Here is a 14,173-nt window from a genome sequence, read left to right on the forward strand (position 1 = left end):
ATGGGCACGTAGAGGAGGGAGAGACAGACAGGCAGAGAGAGAGAGAGAGAGGGGGGGAGAGAGTGAGAGAGCGAGAGGTGTGTGGCGCTAGCCAGGGGGGGGAAATAGTAACTCGCCGCCATTATGAATAGAAGTAACGGAGAGCAGAGCCGAACCGAGCTGAGTTGAGCTGCGGACGAATAAAAAGTCGTAATGTGGCAAATAAAAAACGTTGCGAAACGAAAATGAAATTGTGGCATGCCCGCTGCTCCTGATGATGGTGATTTGTCCTGTCCTGTCCTGTTCTGTTTTTTTTTTTTTCTATTTTTTTGTTTGCTTTTGACATTTGCCAACTTTGTGTGGGTTAATAAAATGTTGTATTATGTCATATAGTTTTTTTTTTTTTTTTTTTTTTCTTTTCTCTTACTGTTTTTTTTTTCGGTTACAGCGCAAATGTAATTGTGGAAAATCTGCTTAGCGGCAGTGGTCGGTGCTGGTTACGTAAACTATTTTTGGTTTAGCTGGTGTGGTTGGTTTTTAGGTAGATTGGCTGACTGCCAAGAGATAATTGGAAAAGTTTTGCGCTTTAGTCATAAATATATAGAATGAGAGAGGGAGCGCGAAAACAGGATCGAAAAGATAATTTGAATGAAATGCGACATCTAAAATAAGTTAATTTATATAGCACTGTTCATGATGAGTGATGGACTGATAGAGCAGGCAATGTGACTGAGATATGGGCGTACTAAGTGGTACATAGATTGAATGAGGCACACTCTGACATTTTAATTTAATTTTAATTTTTTTAAATGTGAATTTAATTTTTATTTTTATTTTAATTTATAATTTTAATTTTTTCATTTTAAGAAATAGTTTTATTTTAAATATATTTTTAAATTAACATTTTTGTTTTTATTTTAATTTTAAATTTAATATAAAAACAATTTTTTTTAATTTTTATTTGGATTTCAATTTTAATTTTTATTTATATTTGTATTTTTTATTGTATTTTAATTTTTATTTGAATTTAATTTATTCATTATTTTTTTATCTACATTTTTATTTTTACTTATATTAATCTATTTTATTTTTCTTATTTATGTATTTTTTAAATTTAAATTTTAATTTGGACTAAAATTTTAATTTTATTTTTTTGTTTTATTTATATATATTTTTAAATTTTTGTTTTAATATTATTTTTTATTGATGCCAATTTTCATTAATTCACATCAATGTTGACTATAAAATTATTGATTAATGATATTAAATGACTCAAATAAATGCATTATAATTATAGTATTAAAGCCATTTTCAAATCTACTTTGAAGACAGCTCAAATTTCATATTGCATTTCAATTCATTCAGGCGAAATTTCCAGACATGTTTCCCAATGCTCGTTTATTACTTTAACCTCAGACAGTTGACGCCATGAAACGCTTTTGACTGCCATAAGTCGATTTATTATGCTCGAGAAATACTTTACAAATTCCTCAATAATTTGCTAGATTCAACGTGCCAAAAATTTATTTTTGGCAACAAGCAATTTGCATTCATATTCTTCCTCCTCTTCTTCGTCTTTTATGGTTGCAAGTTGCAACTGCGAATGCAGCTCACATCTAGCGTGACTACGTGTTTGTGCCCGTAAAAAGTGAGATTTTACCTGTTACCAGTCGGAATTTATATTAAATTGTGGCAGGAGGCAGCACGTAGAGGCTCGTAGGAAATGTTGGAGTTGGGCTTTTATTTATTTTTTTTTTTTTTTTGGCTCCAACTGGGGAGGGGCTTGGCAACATGCCAGAGGGGTTTCGCTTGGGGCTGCGTAGTTTATGATACGGATTCCTGATATTCCATTTGTTGTTCCGTTTTCGTTGCAGTTTTCGCATCAATCGCATCGAGTCGCCCATACTGAAGTACGAGGGGGATTGCGGCGAATCGCTGACCATCTACGACTCGGATCATGCGGATCCGGCGCGCATCATCAAGACCTTCTGCGACACCTTCTCGCGGCCCATGGAGAAGGTGGACTTTGTGAGCACCAGCCCCTCGCTCTACGTGCAGTTCGAGTCGAAGACGGGCAGCTATAGCGGCAGCTCACTGTACTACTGGGCGCACTATGACTTCTTCAACAATACACGATTCGGTGATCCGGTGCCCAACACGCTCTGCGACGAGGTCATGTACGCCTGGAAGCATCCGGGCGGACGGCTCCGCTCGCCGCTCAACTCGCTCATCTTCAAGCGAACCGGCGGCAGCGACGTCCGCTGCCAGTACAAATTCGTGACGGACCGACGGCTCTATGCCCGCGCCATAATCGAGGTGAACTCGGTGTCCTTCAAGGAGCTGCCCTACAACAGCAACGCCTGCACGCGCTGCCACGAGGAGCGCGTGGACAAGCTGGTCATCTGGGAGGAGCGCGACAAGTTCCAGAACAACTTGGCCTGCTTCTGCGACAATATACCGCGAGCGGTGCGCGTCATCTCGTCGGCGGACCAGATGAATCTCGAGATGATTGTGCAGGGCCAGCATGCCATCACCTCGTACTTCAAGAATCCCAATCCGCTGTTCGAGGCGACCTACGAGTTCGCCCACGGCCCGCTCTGCGGCCCCATCACACTGGGGCCCTCGCCGGATGGGGAGCTCGTCTTCCCCTACAAGAAGGCGCTGGCCATGGTGGCGGGGCCGATGGCGCCGCCGGAGCACCACTATCGCCGCGAGAAGTGCATCTGGGAGCTGAAGGTGGCCGCCCAAAGGGATCTCTGGCTGAACCTGGAGAAGGCGCGCTTTGCCGAGCGCAGCTGCGAGAGCGCCAAGATCGAGGTCTATCTGGCTGGGCGCTTGGAGCCGCGCTTCGTCGTCTGCCCGGACAACATATCGCTGGCCCGCGACTTGCCCATCCTGAGCACCGCCGAGCTGGGGGCCACGGGCGCTGACCAGGAGCCGCTGCCGGTGCTCATACAATACACGGGCGATGGCCAACCGGGCAAGAACATCTTTCGACTCGTCTGGACCGAGCTGTTCCACTTGCCCCGCAATCCCGACGGTAGTCTGGCCGCGTCCCTGCTGCAGGATGGCGACTGTGACTTCCGCTGTCCCGGCGACACGCAGGTCTGCATACCGCGCCACCTGCTCTGCAATGGCATCGCCAACTGTCCCAATGTGACGCACACCTCGACGCTGGCCCAACTAACGCGGCACATTGAGTGGAATCTGGAACAGCTCGGCCTGCTCCACCATGCCGCCGAGTACCGCCAGCTCGTCCTGCACGACGAGTCCCCGGAGATCTGCCTGCGCCGCGATCTCAGCCAGCTGCCCTACGGCAAACTCTCGCTGCTCGCCCTCGGGCTCTGCGCGATATTCGCTCTGCTCATCGCCATACTGCGACGCATGTGCCGAGGGGCGCCGAAGCAGCCAGGGCTGCAGCAGCTCCAGGAGGATTACTAAAACTCCAGCTCTCCCCTCCTCTCTCTGTTGAGTTGCTCTTGGCAAGGATTCAAGGGATTCAGTTATGGAAGCTTGCAGCCCCTTGAAATTGCAGTTTTAGTTCAATTTTTATTTATTTATTTTATTTTCTTTTCCAATATTTATTATATATTTATTCCACTGCCAATTGCCGTCAGTATTTCATTGATTACTGTATTTCTTCTCTCAATACAAAATAAATAAAAAAGAAAAAAAAGAATGAAAAAACATGCTTAATAGCAAGCACTTATATGTAAGTAGTTTTTGCAAAAACTGAACTCTATAAATTTCTCTCGTGACAGCTATTGAATATTAATTGAAATAATTATACGATAGACACTTCAAGCATACAAAAAAATAATGATTAACTGCCCTGAATAAATTAATTAAGCATAAAATTGTCACGTGATAATTGTTGGAAAGAAAAAAACAAAACAAAGGTAAAACGAAATACGAGCATAAAGAAACTAGAAACTAATTAAGGTAGACAGGTAAAATGGTAAAAAAAAAAGATATGACAGAAAAATACATATAAAAAATTGTTGGTGGTTTTATTAGTTAATATATGTATCAATAAAATAAAATTGAATAAAATACAAAACAACTTATAATTATTATCATTGGCAAATTGTCAATCTAAAAAAAAGAAAGGAAAACATGAAAAATAAAATAAAGTCGTACATAAGCAAATGCATACTTGAATAAATATGTATATAATGTACGATATACAATACATATATATATTTTTTGCACATAGATTTACCTAGACCATAAACGAAAAATGTAAAACGAAATGGAGATCAAATTGCATTTTAATTCGTGGTTCAAATTGTCCACAACTAAAAGTCAAACAAAAAACAAATTTTAATGAGAAATAAAATAAATAAATGAAAAAATAAAAAAGTAAAAAAATCCTTTAAAACTTTCCCAAATAAAAAAGTAAAGAAACTTGTAAAATTCAACCAAAAAATGGTTATAGAAAATAAGTCGTATTACTTAGATATAAGTGGTATTATTATATGCATAGAACGAGCGAGTCGAAGTGGCATTGCAGCGATCCAGAATCTGAAACGAAAGCCCCAGCGCGTATAAGCAAAGCCTATGTGCTCCATTCATTCATGTTCTTTGCAGTGTAATTAAAAAATTAATTAAACAGTTTAAATAATAAAATAGTTTTAATTTTCTATGAAAATATTTCCAAAAATGAAATCACATTTCATAAAATTTTTATCGAAGAGAAATTTTTATTTTCGATTTAAAAGTTTTTAGTGAGCGAACAAAATATTACATATAATTTTTTTTTTTTAATATTTTCTTTTGTTTTGCATAAAAGTATAGAATTATGTTAATAAGGCTTAGCTAAGAAATAATATCTTTTTTTTTTTAATAATATTTTTTGTTCTTGTTTTCTTTATGTTTTATTTTTATTTATTTTATTATTATTATCATTTATTTATTTATTTATTTAATACTTTTATTATTATTATTATTATTATTATTATATATATATATATATATATATATATATATATATATATTTTTTTATTTTTATTTTTATTTTTTGTTTGTTAAAAATTCCTTAAAACTGAATTTTTCATTTGATAGTAATATACTAGAAACAAATTTGTTGTTATATAAACTCGGTTTATTTCGTTTGACTTTTGGATCAATTTAATGCAATTTCAATTTTCAATTAAATTTCAATTTAGTTTGACAATCAATTAAGCTTTCTGACTAGACTTGAGTTTCACTTCTGTTTTTACGAATAGTTTGAGCAATGACAAATTCAATGAGCATCAAATCTTGAGCTAAGCCAACAACGAATGCTCGTTTTTATTTGAGTCTCACATTGACACTCAAAGACCTCTAATTATATTGCAAGAATCATCTATAGAGGAAAATCCAAACACTCTTATCCTAATCATCATATATCACCCCTTCAATTATCTTTAGTTATGGCCATTGGCTCAACTGTTTATAAAACTCTTTAAGTCCTCAAATTCCCTTTATATAAAATTGAAAATTTTTTCCAGTTTTTAATAACTCTTTGCCCCCACAAAATTCAATTTTAGCTCTTATACATTTCACTTGAATACCCTCTAGACAAAGCTTAACTAAACAAGGTGAAATTAAACATGAAAAGCAAATTGAAAACAAAAAATTCCAAATATATTTATGAAATATTTTTTTTAATTTTCCCCTACTCTAATCCAACTGCATCGCTGCAGTGCCCAAAAAATAAGTTACAGAGATTTACCCACAACAATAATGAAACGAGAGAAAGAAAATCCAACAAAAAATAGAGCGTAGAACACATATTTTAGATGTACGTCAGAATAAAATGTAAGAAATTGAAAATAAAATACAAAAATAATAAAAACGAAAGAAAAACGTAAATAAACGCAATTGGGTGGGAAAAGGAGAGATCAGAGCGAAGTGACGGTAAATTTGTAATTGAAACGGGATTTCGGGAAGCAAAGCAGTTGGCAGCACCGCCGGATGGGCCCAGTGATGATGCGACCCTGGTCGGCAGCTGTCAAAGAGGCGAGGACGAGAAGAGAAGTAAACAAAAGCTCAAAAAGGCAAGCAAATGCGAGCAAACGCGAAGAAAACGAACCCACAGCGATTTATATGTCAGCTGGCCCAAACCGAAACCGCTCGTCAGGGGGCAGGCACTACTGTCAAATAGAAAGGGACCGGGTCCGATTCTGAAAAACAGACGCAGATAGCGACGCGCATGAAAAAGCAAATTCGTTGAAATTTATAAACGCGATAATCGAATCAACTACACACACACACAAAAAAAAAGCAAGAAACAAAAGAGAAAAAGAGAGAAAAAAAAGCCGTAAAATCAGAGCCGCAACTTTGAATTCCAATTGATTTCTAGCCAAGATCCTCATCCAAGAACTTTATTCTTCATGGAGCGCACCGCAGTGCCACGAGGCAAACGACCCAGAGTTCAGGTCTCCATGGACGACAAGGAGCGCGCCATCGCTCGCATACGCAATGGTGAGACGAAGGCGGGCATCTCACGCGAGCTGGGCGTGCCGGAGTCGACGGTGCGCGGGTGGGTGAAGCGAGCCGATCAGCGCATGGCGCGCGAAGCGAACGAAGGTAAGAGAGAGAGAGAGAGAGAGAGAGAGATATATATCCTATATACCCCATTTTCCCATATATATGTATATTTGGCTAGGCTCTGCCACTCCGTCGCCGCCCTTGATGATGACGCACTCCCTGAAGCTGCCCGCCAAGCGGGACTCCAATGGGCAGCCGCGCACCCGCTCCGCGGGGCCCATGAACGTGGCCGTGCCGCTGCCCATGCAGCTCTTCCAGCAGGCAGCCAACAGCCAGCTGCAGCTGAACGGCTGGCTGCACATCTTCAATGCGGGCATTCTCAACTTTACGCTGATTGCCACCGCCGCCTATTTGAGGGCGCGCGTGCGCGGCACCACGGATCGCCAGTCGCTCTGGCAGATCATCTGCGAGTATGTGGACGAGGCTGGGCGCAATGTGGCCGCCAATGGGGGGCAGTATGTGGCAGCAGGAGCAGCAGCAGGAGCAACAGCAATGCCACCAGCAGCAGCAGCAGCAACAACAACAGCTGCAACAGACTCATTCAGTCGTAAGCCTAGCCCATCGCCGGCCATGGGACGCAGTGGCGGCTTTGTGGCGCCACGACTGCACATCACGGCCGAGGATGACGAGGATGCCGAGCTGGAGCCGAGTCCATGACAACCGCATCGATTCGATTTATGTACATGTATATGCAAATAAAGCGCCCGTCAATGGGATTATGTTGTTTAAAGCAAATAATTGCATTTTAATTAGCAGCGAAATAAGTGCGATAATTGGCTCCCAGATCTGAGTCCAGTTAAACCCATGCAAATTTCCAATTGAAATTGTAGTTGTTGTTGTTGTATATTTCCATTGTTGTTATCCTGTCGTGTTCTCTCACCCTCACCCTCTCTCTCTCTCTGTCTCCGGTCAGAGTCACGTAATTAAGCGGTTTTATTTGCGGCTTTGCCACACATTAATTGCGTATGTTAAATGTAAAATTTATTTAGTACGCCAACAAAAAATGTAAAGAATTCACAATATATAAATATATATTTTTTATATATTTTCTGTTTTTTTTTTGTGTTTTTTTTTTTTATTCATTCACATTTGCATTTTTAGTTGCAGCTCGCAGTTCGCTTGACTGCGGATTAAACATGAATTCGTTTTAGTTTTTATCAAAGTTTTATTGGTTTTTTTTTCTTAATTTCTTTTTGTTCTCTTGCACAATTAAATATGAGCGAAAAAAATTAAAAGTATTTCAGTGTCAGAATATATTAATTTTATAGAATTCATATGCCATTATTATGTGTAATTAATTGAGCCTGTCGGCAGCTCTAGCAAATCGATTTATAAATAGTTTAGAGCATGTAACTGACTTTACAGTCAAATATAGGAATATAGATTCGTATTCCTATTCCCTAATAGAGGTTTGAGTAATTGCTCAACTAGAAAATTCGTTATATAGATATATATATATAATATAAGTATATAGTATATAGATATGGATATATAGAAGTTGCTTGAGTTATTTTCAATAATTTGTGGACTGAAAATATGGATAAGGATAAGGCTCGATAAGGATAAGATTTTCATATTTCTAATGAGTAACTTTCCAAGAGGTGCTATAAGAAAAGAGCAAGCACAATCGATAAATCTATGTCAGTCTCTACATAAAAAATAGAATAGAGTAGAATCCCGATAATTCGAAAGTGCAAGAGATAATTTTTTTTTCCATTTACACATTTCAAGGCGATAGAATTTTTTTCGATTTATCGCGAATTTCGATTTAGCGGGTTACAAATTATCGAGACTCGACTGTATTATATTGCATTTATATAGACAGAAATTTATATTGAAGAAATTATATAGACAGTGAATATATAGTCTTTGTGAAACATAAAGCTCTTCATATCGAAACATTGTTCTAGAACAATATCTATAGAGTAGACAACTACTACTCTACTTTATATCAGACTTTAAACTGCTGCCTTATGCTTAGCTGTCTAAAAATCTAGTGCTAACTAAACTTTATGAGGCTTAGTAGTATCAGAAGGAAACTCCCTCTATGAGCAGAGTCCAATTACTTTGAGGCATATGCAGGCTACATAAAGTGAAACACCTAATTGAAGGCTAATCAGAGGCGAGCGTTTCGCTCGCTTTTTACCTTTTTTTGGGCAAGCAAAACGAGAGAGAGAGAGAGAGAGAGAGAGAAAGGGAGAGAGGAAGCTAAGCCAACTAAGCCAATATCCAGTGGGCAATGTAGCACGCAGCGATTATCCGGCAGTTCATCGAAAAATATTACTTCCTTAACACGAAACTTTTTCCATTTTCATTTTGCACGCCGGACCATAAAAAATATGGAAAAAGGGCGGCCCAAGAAAATGGCGGCTGCTGCTGCTGCAGGCGCCGTGTCTAACTATGTAACATGTATGTATGTATGTGTGTGTGTGTAGGGGATTTGGTTTGTTTTGCGGATTTCTGGCGATTTTCGGAACATTTTTTTTTTTCTTTTTTTTTTTGGCTGCCTGCGTGTGGAGCAAGTCAAAGTCGTAGGCCTATCAAAGTTGATTATCGTGAAATATTTTGCGGGCATGAATTGAGCTGGAGATTTGTGCGGCCTGTGGCCTGTACCGGATTTAGCGCCTAAGCCGCAGGGATTTGCGACCCAGATTGGACACGCCGCAGCAGCAGCAGCAGCAGCAGGAGCAACATTGATTAACTTGATGAAAAAGTGCAGCAGAGCAAACGCATAAACGCGTTTTGGCATGCGAGCTGGAGCTGCCTCCACATGGCCAAGTCATAAAGGTGTGCGCAGCGCTTTTAATGGCCTGCAATAGAAACTGCAACTGAAGCTGGGCGCAAAGCAACGAGCATCAGTCCAAGCAGAATGGACGCAATTCCAATTGGAATTGCGGTTGGCAGCTGCACAGGCAGCCCCTACGCCACCCTAACACGCCCACCTGGCCGTGCTGGAAGTCATAAATCAAATACGTTTAATTAAACTTTTCCACGTGCCGCCCGAAGGGCACGAGGCGGGCGAAGCGGACAAAGGGGGGCGTGGCAAACTTTTGCGCGCCAACTAAGTAAAAATGCAATTAGAAGTGGCATTGGACACGTTGCCAGCGACGTGCATAATGTTTGCAGTTCCAGCCGCGAATTGTGAATCGTTAACAGACTGAGAGAGAGAGATAGAGAGAGAGAGAGAGTGAAAGCGCGCTCAAAAGTATGCTATAATTTGTGAACAGTGCACCACAAAATTAAACTAATCGAACGGAAAGCCATCGAGTTGTCTGTTTTATCAACACTCGAAATTCGATCATGGAAAATCAACAGATGAACGAGGTTAGTAAACAAACAGTTAATATTGCACTCTATTTCTGGTTAATGAAATGCTCTGAAAAGCTTTCGATTTGCTGCTCCTGATGTGTGGAGCAGTCGGTGAAATAAATTAATGAGCTATGCTGCATCAGGGAATAGAAGTTAAAATATATATTAACTTGAATATGAACAAATTCTAAATATATAAAGTAAATAAAGCAAGTTTTCAATATAACGAATATTAAATATTTTGAATAAATTTGGGTAGTTATGTTAAATATACTTATATGATATATGATAACAAAATGAGCATTATTTAAAGTTAATTTACGATTTTAAAAAATAGTTTGAATTTTTGTTTATATTTTTCTATCAACTATTATATTTTATTTATTTTATTTTTTAGTCTTATTTTTTTATAGTTATTGATTTTTTTTATATATATAAATACATTATTTTAAATAAATTATATTACATAATTTATTGGCGTCTTGGCGTTATTAAACTTGAATATTTTAGATATATAGAGTCGAATCTGATTTTAAGAGAAATACACATATAGCAATATTTTTATAAAAAATTATTTACCGCAAATAAAGATTTTATAAATATTAAGACATTCGAGATATTTATACCAATTGGTAAGTTAATCAATTGTAAAGTAAAAAAACCAAAAAAAAAAAAAAAAAATTATTGATACTCAAAATGCAAAAGCATTTTTTATTGTTTATAATACAGTTCAAAACCCTTAAAGTACAGCTTCACACAAAATCAACGAATGCAAATATCAAGTAATCGAAAAGTAAGTATAGAAAATAGCAGTTGGTTCATGAACAATTTCTTGGCAGAGCTCAAAAATTTGGTAAAGAAACAAGTGCTAACTATGCTCGCTCGCTCGGGCCAGCAAAGTGTGAGAATGTCCAAAAACTATGGGGAAACTTGTTAAAACTAAATAAATAAAGAAGCCGAACCACAAATACACTAACAGCGGCTGTAAATCATAGGGCAAAACATTTTGCCACCTTTAAACTAAAAACTGAGCGAACTGGGAGCCGTCGTGCTTAAAGTGGGAGTGGGAGAGGCGGAGCGTACTCTGGCTGCTGGGTTGAGTCATTGCAAAGGAAATCACGCAATAAACTAGGGGCGAAAACAAAACTTTAACTACTTTTTCCGTTAGCCGCGAAACTCAACTGGAAAAACTTTTCGAAACAATACAATTTATATTTATGCGATGTCGACGAGGACGAAAAGGACGACGAGGACGACGAGGACGACGAGGACGACGAGGACGACGATGGCGACGATGAGGACGAGTCGACGGTGACCCAGAAAAACGAAATGGCAAAGAAAATGCTGGACAGCATTCAGCACTCGCCCGTGCCAATGCAGAAGAGTTTATTTAAGTGTTGAAAACCACTTGACCCACTTTCTTGTGGTGTTGATAGCGGCCAGAGAAACTTCTTCATGTCAATTTAAAAGGCTCGTTGAGCAAAACTTCTACATGCAGGCCGACCAAAGAGCGAGAGACCACAATAAATTAACTGCATTAAAGCAGAATCGACATTCCGTTTCCAGAGAGCCCGAGACAAGCAGTCGAAGCTAAGGCTGTTAGCATTTTTCCATAATTTCAATTCAGCTAATGGCAGACAAAATGCTGGCCCCAGGGCTACATTAGCAGCTGCCCAAGAAGCACACTTGATTGGATCGCAGCTGGAGCGAGGAGCATCCCAAAGGATGTTCAACTATGCCAGCTCCTAATTAGTTTTGAGAAGAAATCTTATTGGACTCCGATTGGGCTGGCAGCATGTCATAAGCGAAACTTTCCAATCAATACAATTTACTCACATGAGCTGCAGGCTGAAGCAGAGGCTGAGGCTGAGGATGAGGCTGATGAACAATGAGTCGAGGTGAGGTAATTGGAAAAGCCCTGAGCTCAAGTTACCCTAAAGAAAATGCTGTGTTGAAATGAAAGATAGAAAATGTGAACTATGTAACTATCTGAATAATATATGTATATATTTTATTACAAATAAATTACAATAAATATAATAATAGATTCAGAATAAGTTAAACATCTCTTAGACAAGTTTCCTCATTCAATTTATCAAGCAAATCTTCACTTGTTCTACGCCTATTGTTCATCCAGCTCTAACCCCTTTAACAAAACAGGGTATTAGCACAAAGTTGATAGCAACAAATGACTGGCGGATATTGTGGATAGACCCCACAGAGAGACACACAGACAGACAGAGCGCATAATGACCCAAAATCCTATCAATCCAAATGAAAATTCCCCAGTCGTGCGGATAATTGGAATTAATACAAAAAGCAGCTGAGATATTTTGCTATCGAGCTGTGCTGTGCTGTGTGAGGGGGGGAGTGGGTCGAGGCTAATGATAGGGTTAGCTACAGAGACAGGCGTAGTTGTAGCTGTCATATGTAATATGATAGCTGGAGATATGGACCACCACATCCGCACATCCGCTGCCTGTTATTGAATTGTCTTGGACAACAACTGGCACAGAGTCCAGATTGAGTTGACACTGCGCCTGATATTCGATTCAATTAGCCAGCAAACAAATTAAAAACCAAAATGTGTTGAGCTAGAGCAATACATTTGCCTATGTTTAGGCAGTTGACAGAGGGAGAGAGAGAGATAGAGAGAGTAGTTAAAAGAGGGAAAAGAACATGAGGTAGATAAGTGACAAATTAATGTAAAAGTTATTGACAGACAGCAAATCTACAAATATTTCAATATCAATTTATTAATACATTTGCTTATTGTTTAGTATAAGACAGATTGCAAATAAAAATAGAAATAAAAAAAAAAAGTAAATAAACTTTATATTTTATAGTTTCCATTTGTTTGGAATGTTTTCTTTAAAATATGTGAGCGAAATGAACAATGCAGGCTGTAAGTACTGAAGAAAATGCCACACTTTATTATTAAAATTATTATTTTAAAAAATTATTAAAATTTAAAATTAAATAAATTAAATTGTATAAAAAAATTTCATAAATATGAAAAAAAAAAACAATTGTACTTATTACTATTAAAAATTAAATTTAAATAAATTAAATTACATAAAAAAATTCCTAAGTATAATCAAAATTGGTTGATTTAATATTATGAATATATTATTTATTTCTATCTATTAAAAATTAAAATAAATTAAATTACATAAACAAATTCATAAGTATAAACATTTAATATTATTAATATTTTATTTAAATCGTATTTATTAATATTTGTTAATATTAAATAAATCTCCTTTTTCCTGTTTATTAATATTTTTCCTTGATGTATTCCATTATCTATTATATGCTAGTTCCCCCTGTATATCACGCCCTTCACTTCAAATTCTCATTTTAAATTGATGGCGTACCAAAGTTTTTGCAGATGAGCGCGCCATTAGGCAATATTGTTAGGCAATATAAGCAATTGTGAAATATCGACTTTACATAAATATGGGCAGTGTATATAGGCGCATATATATTTTTCAATATGTCTGTTAATTATATAGAGAGCAATGAGTTCATAATGCAGAGATAAGAGATATTGTGAATCTATTAAAAGAAATGGAAATGGAAAGAACTTCTACTTTATGAAGAACTTTCACAATTTCTGCAAACTTAAATTCTTTAATTTTTATTGAAGTATGTTAAAGTTAGCAGCAGAAAATGTTACACAAAAATACGTTCATATACATATACATAGGCTATATAGTATATACATATATATATATATATATATATATATATATATATATATATATATATATATATATATATATATATATATATATATATATATATATATATATATATTTTTTTTTTTTTTTTTAAATTATTTTTCTTTAAATTAACTATATGTTGGTCAATATTCTTATAAATAAATTAATCATTTGTTTTTATTTTTTTTTTTTTTTTCATTTAATAGGAAAGCATTCAGAGCATATCTTTGCTCTATTATCAACCTCGTGTTCTATTATCAACCTTGTGACTACGTACAAATTCGAGGAACTTTCCCTGCATTCCAAAAGAAAAGGGTTTGCCTCCAAACCATTTTACTCCAGCCTATACAGCTCATGTCAATCAGGGAGGGATATAATCCTAATTAATCAATCAGTCAATGTATCAATCAGTATGCCTTGACACGTGAACAGTGAGTACAGTGAATGCACACGCATAACGGAATTTGGTGTAAACTTGTCACGCAAGATCAGATTATCAGCCGCAATGCCTTGGGGCTCACTTAGCTAATTAATTTTGCCTGGTCGGCCGAGAGGGGGGGGGGGGGGGCAGCCGCAGGTCTGTCAACTGTTTTGGTAGTCAATTAGTATTAGCCGCGAGTCGCAGC

At 37.5% G+C, this 14,173-nt stretch overlaps 2 protein-coding genes across 8 annotated transcripts in view; both read left to right on the top strand.

Annotated features, from left to right (window-relative positions):
- LOC108616092 (uncharacterized) overlaps window positions 1–3,905 on the top strand; it is an 89,759-nt gene extending 85,854 nt beyond the window's left edge. For all 7 annotated transcript variants that reach the window (XM_089469749.1, XM_089469748.1, XM_089469751.1 and 4 more), the window contains exon 9: window positions 1,854–3,905. In XM_089469749.1, coding sequence (XP_089325875.1) covers window positions 1,854–3,420 — 1,567 coding nt within the window. In that variant the 3' untranslated portion in view covers window positions 3,421–3,905. The remainder of the gene's footprint in view (window positions 1–1,853) is intronic.
- Window positions 3,906–4,960: 1,055 nt separating this feature from the next.
- On the top strand, window positions 4,961–7,245 carry dany (distal antenna-young). Its single transcript, XM_018011077.2, has 2 exons — window positions 4,961–6,552; window positions 6,632–7,245. The coding sequence occupies exons 1-2, from the start codon at window positions 6,357–6,359 to the stop codon at window positions 7,168–7,170; spliced, it is 735 nt and encodes a 244-aa protein (XP_017866566.1). The 5' UTR covers window positions 4,961–6,356; the 3' UTR covers window positions 7,171–7,245.
- Window positions 7,246–14,173: the final 6,928 nt, after the last annotated feature.

The sequence above is a fragment of the Drosophila arizonae genome, chromosome 5, assembly GCF_054131065.1.
Source record: "Drosophila arizonae isolate 15081-1271.41 chromosome 5, UAZ_ARI_1.0, whole genome shotgun sequence".
NCBI lineage: Eukaryota > Metazoa > Arthropoda > Insecta > Diptera > Drosophilidae > Drosophila > Drosophila arizonae.

What these genes read in the sequence shown, in the direction of transcription:
- dany (XM_018011077.2), top strand. Translation starts at nt 6,357, where the DNA reads ATGGAGCGCACCGCAGTGCCACGAGGCAAACGACCCAGAGTTCAGGTC. An exon ending in GGCGCGCGAAGCGAACGAAG is followed by an intron (nt 6,553 to 6,631) that starts GTAAGAGAGAGA and finishes ATATTTGGCTAG; the next exon opens with GCTCTGCCACTCCGTCGCCG.